This window comes from Camellia sinensis, chromosome 5 (assembly GCF_055761805.1).
Source record: "Camellia sinensis isolate YWXY chromosome 5, ASM5576180v1, whole genome shotgun sequence".
Classification (NCBI taxonomy): domain Eukaryota; kingdom Viridiplantae; phylum Streptophyta; class Magnoliopsida; order Ericales; family Theaceae; genus Camellia; species Camellia sinensis.
The window spans coordinates 169,579,461-169,584,640 of record NC_138965.1 but is presented as its reverse complement, the minus strand read 5'-3'; the positions used below and the strand labels follow the sequence as shown (position 1 = coordinate 169,584,640).

The following is a 5,180-nucleotide window of genomic DNA, read 5'->3' as shown; positions in this document are numbered from 1 at the left end:
ACATTACACAATTAAAAGCACAAATGATCATAAAGCTTTATTCTTTGGTAATCGCCATGATAATGTTTATGTTTTTCATTTTAATAATCTCTATGCCAATGATGTTAAATATTTATATGTTAATAATGAAAATAGTTGGTTATAGCATAGAAGACTTGGTCATGTTCATATGGATTTAATTGCTAAATTTTTAAAAAATGATTTGGTTATTGGACTTCCAAAAATTAAATTTGAAAAAGATCATCTTTGTAGTATTTGTCAACAAGGAAAACAAACTAAAACATCATTTAAATCAAAATTTCATATTTCCACAACTGGACCTTTACAACTATTGCATATGGATTTATTTGGTCTCTCAAAGATATTTAGTCTAGGTGGTAAACATTATTGTCTTATTATTATTGATAATTATTCAAGATTTACATGGGTTATCTTGTGTTCTAAAAAAAAAATTAAAAATACCAAACAAGTATTGAGTCAACTTTATAAGGTTAATAGTTAAATAAGGGCAAAGATTGTTGTATGCAATGAAATCACATTGATGCATAGTAAAGGCTCAAATTGCTCCTACTCCATGACTTATTGGTATTTTAGGAAGCTTTGTGATGCAACTCATATTGACTTTTGATTATCGTCCATAAAGACCAAGACAATTTCTCTCAACATTATTCAACACAAATTGATATCAACCTGACAACCTTAGAAATGTCCAACATAAACCATATTTATAAAGCAAAAAAAAGAAGAAGAAAGAAATACTAAAATATATAAATAAAACAACTTTTCATTAAAAGTATTTAAGAGGGGATAAAATTTGAACACATAAAAGGGACAGTTTACTTGTTTGATATTTATTTTCGTTTTAAAAAAACTATAAATAGTCTATGAAATTTATTAAATTCTAGTAAAAATAATAATAATAATAATTTCAATGTTTAGAAGATAAAATTTCATTCCTCCCTCACTATTCCGCTCTGACTACTAGCCATTGCCCCATCACCACCACACCACAAACTATTATGCGGGCCACCATCGCTGATAACTTCCTTCAGCAACTACTTCCTACTACCAAGAATCACTGACAATCACTGATAGCTACCGCCGACGACCATCTTCAACCAACCACCTTTTTAATATACATTAATACCACACCTTTTTTCTTTTATGTTGAAAACTACCGCCGACGACCATCTTCAACCAACCACCTTTTTAATATACATTAATACCACACCTTTTTTTTCTTTTACCAACATAAACATATCATGTTTAATATTTTCTGTTAGAGAGCATGTATGCAGTTTTTGCCACAACATGTTACTGTTTTCTTGCTTGATTGAGATGCCTTTTTAATAATTTTCATCCAATTTTATATTCCACTATTGCAATTACAATCCACTCTAATAATAACATAAACTTCTCCACCTCTTCATCACTCCAAAATTTAAAAAACTTTACAGTTACAAAATTAAAATATTTTATGAGACACAGAAGAGCAGCCTTTGTAGAAAAAAAGGATACCCTTTTGGGGGAGACTCATGTATAACAAATCAACCAATCTCAAACTACCCCTTATATATATACATGAACATGTAGATCCTCCTATACAAAATATTCATATTTTCCGGCAAACCGATCACCAGGGAAAAAAAATTGTGGAATTTTAAGGCAAGTGTGTCCATCCCTCAAATTGAGTATGCAAATTTTACTTCATCTCCTTTTTTTGTTCTTCTTCCTTGTTGAATCACAATCTACCTATAGCCAAGTTTACTTGACTTCTACTCCAAATGTAGCCACATATTTCCAAGCAAGCCTAGCAGTTGTCATTGGTGTCCTTGCCATCATGTTTTCACTGACAATAGTCGTCCTCATCTATGCAAGGTTTTGTCGCCAAGCTTCACCGATTCATAACAACCAACAAAATCTTGACGGATTACTAAGACCAGGCTCGCGATTCTCTGGAATCGACAAGGCGGTGATTGAGTCCCTCCCTTTCTTTAGGTTCTCTTCTCTTACGGGGTTGAAAGAAGGTCTAGAATGCTCAGTTTGCCTTTGTAAATTTGAAGATATTGAAATTCTCCGGTTACTTCCCAAGTGTAAACACACCTTTCACATCGATTGCGTTGATCAATGGCTCGAAAACCACTCAAGTTGTCCTCTTTGTAGGCATAAGATCAGTACCGATGACCTTGAAGCCTTGACATACTCAAATAGTTTGAGGTTTTTATGGAACAAGTCAGAGCGGCAAGGGGGGGACTCGAATTTAGAGCTATTTGTCCAAAGAGAGGAGAATCATCGACACGGGTCAACATCAAGATTTAGTAGTTTTAGGAAAGTTGGTAAGCGGGTGAAGGAGGAAGAGGAATTGCCAATCCAAGAAAATTGTACCGGTGTTGATGACAATCTACATAAGTTCAAGCACAAGATCGTTGTACCGGATGGTTTGATCAAGAACCGGTGGAGCAATGTGAGTTCCTCGGACCTCATGCTTTTGAATTCGGAGATGATTAGTGCTATGTCAAGCGATAGATTTACTCGTTTGGATTCAAAAATTGAGGAATCCACGTCAACTAGAGGGGTTGAAGATGGTGATAAAATTATGAAGATTAAGGATGAGATTGGGAGGAAAAGGGTTCTTGAAAACGAGGTTAGTAAAATGAATCAAAATGAGTCTTCAAAAGCAAATCCTTTAAGGGGTTTGAATCTAAGTGAAAAGAGATCGATGTCAGAGATAACAGTTCATCCAAGATTCACAGGATTTAGTAGGATTGGTACCAGAGATTCTTCTTCTTTGGTTCCTGAAAATGTTGCTGAGGAAGAGAAAATGAAGAGGCTTTGGTTGCCCATAGCAAGAAGAACAGTCCAATGGTTTGCTAATAGAGAAACAAGGTCTCAAGAACAATCACAGAACACAAGACATTCATTGAATGTGTAAATTCAAAGCATAGGCACTCAAGGTTTGTTTTTAAATTTCTGATAAATTCAGATTTGAAGTTTCGATTAATACAGATGCATACTACAGAGAAGAATGATAGAAAAATTCATGGGAAGTCTCATGAAGGTAGTGTTTTTGTATTGAAGAAAACAGAAACATTTTTCGTACTTCACATATATAAAAATTCAAAAACATTGTTGTCAGTTATTGATGTTCTCATAATTCTTAGATTTTGTGAAGATATACCCAAAAACTAAACTTTTTTGAGTGTTGAAATTTTGAGTTCCTTCAAGAGGACACAAAGCATGTAGCCAATTCATGTTGGTAAATTCCGCTTACCGAGAAAATTTGTCAAGAAATTTACTCAAAACGGGGAAGAGTGGTTGAGATTTAATTGATATACCACAATTCGATATATTTTGAGTAAAATTTCTGAATGTGTAAATTATTGATTCATGTAATTTATCGCCGACAGAAAATGTTAGCATCATAGATAGCAAACAAGAAAAACATTTTGAAATTCATAGAGTACTACAGAGAGTTATGCCGTGTGGCATAATCCTCACTTGCAACTATCTGCACCTTCATGAATTTGAGATTAGTTTGCCCGTTTACCATTTTTATGAATTATCCCAAAAAATATGGGAATTTCAGATAGATAAAATGGAGAAAAAAAAAAAAATAAAAAAATCATGTATTATATCTAAGAAGAAAAAGTTACTTCTTAATCGATGTTATGTTGTGTCTGATTTGGTTGTGTTTTATGAATAAATTATTTGATTGTGTTATAAACAAAGGTAAGTTAAGCAACAAGAAACCACTTGCCAACTGCTGGTTCTATAAATCAAACAATAAGTTGTTTTCTCAAAGTATTATTCTCTTGAGTTGGAGATCCCATGAATCAAGTTGTTAGAATCTCTTCCATTGACGATATTTTGACATAACTATAAAATAAAATAAAGTGAATTTGAAATTTTTTGGGTTTTTCCTCATGAGTGTGACCAACATCTCCTATGATCCTCGTTTGGGAGGCTTGATTGGAAGATCACAACCGTCTGATCCATTGACTTCTTCTGTGAATACTGACGGAGATCAGCTCGGTAGATTGGATGATCTTAGTCTAATTTATCCCAACTGTAGTGTTCATGAAACTAGATTAAAACTTCTCTAAAAAAAGTTGACAACATGCCAAAAGGATAAACATTAATAAAGTTTTTAAATTATTTTATGGAATACCAATTGCTTATCAAGCATTGCACAAGTGGATAGCCGCTATTATTTAAGAATTTTGTTAGTGTTGACATTTGCTCTCTCTCTCTCTCTCTCTCTCTCTCTCTCTCTCAAATTTGGGATGAGTTTATAAAAGACAGTTTTTTAACTCTTTTGATTGATCCATCACTTTATTTTCAATTTACTGTCTCATAGTTGTAATTGTTGGACAATCTTCACTGTATTTAAATCGATTTAATTCTGTTGTGTACAAAACAACAACAAAAATAAAAGAAATAGAGAAAAGGAGAGAATATGTTTGATTACAAAAATCAAACTCGAAATAAAAATAAATAAATAAAAAACAAAACAGATTTTATTTTGTTACAAAAACAAAATTAAAATCTGAATAAATAAACAAATAAAAACAACACTGAAAGTAATTAAATAACTTACTTGATTTAATTTTTTCGAATTATTTTTCTGATCAAGTCCAGTGTTTAACACTGTCTCCTTAAGACAGATTCGTCCTCTCCACGGTGCTTTCAGAATTTGGACGTCTATCTCCCAGGATGAAATGATCTACCACAAACAATAGCAGCACTACTAACTGGTTGCCTTACGAACACACTAAGTGTTTACACTCTTTCTTTCGGAAAGAAAATGCAGCAAGATGAAGAATAGAAAACAGAAGTGAAATACGAAATTTCTGAATGCAAAACATCAAAATGAGGGTGGTCCTATTTATAGATGTGAATGTGGCTCTTGGATTTGAAATAAACAGGTATGTAGCTCTTGGTTTTGAATTGAACAGGTATCATACCTGTTGGGTTTTGAATTCAAACAGATTTGAATTAATTCAAACAGATAGTAAAACGGGAAGGGCCCTGTTTGGGTGTGCATTAATTCCAAAACAGTTTATTTCTGTTTGAAACCGGGAAGAGCCCTGTTTGGGTGTGCACTAATTCCAAAACAGTTTATTTCTGTTTGAAACCGGGAAGGGCCCTGTTTGGATGAACAAATAATCCAAACCAATTTA

General features: G+C 33.1%; 1 protein-coding gene across 1 annotated transcript; it reads left to right on the top strand.

The window, feature by feature from the left end:
- Positions 1-1,352: 1,352 nt before the first annotated feature.
- LOC114316253 (E3 ubiquitin-protein ligase ATL42) lies at positions 1,353-3,135 on the top strand. The gene has a single exon (XM_028262917.2). It carries the CDS (start codon positions 1,694-1,696, stop codon positions 2,930-2,932), a length of 1,239 nt encoding a protein of 412 aa, XP_028118718.2. The 5' UTR covers positions 1,353-1,693; the 3' UTR covers positions 2,933-3,135.
- Positions 3,136-5,180: the final 2,045 nt, after the last annotated feature.

What these genes read in the sequence shown, in the direction of transcription:
- LOC114316253 (XM_028262917.2), top strand. Translation starts at nt 1,694, where the DNA reads ATGCAAATTTTACTTCATCTCCTTTTTTTGTTCTTCTTCCTTGTTGAA.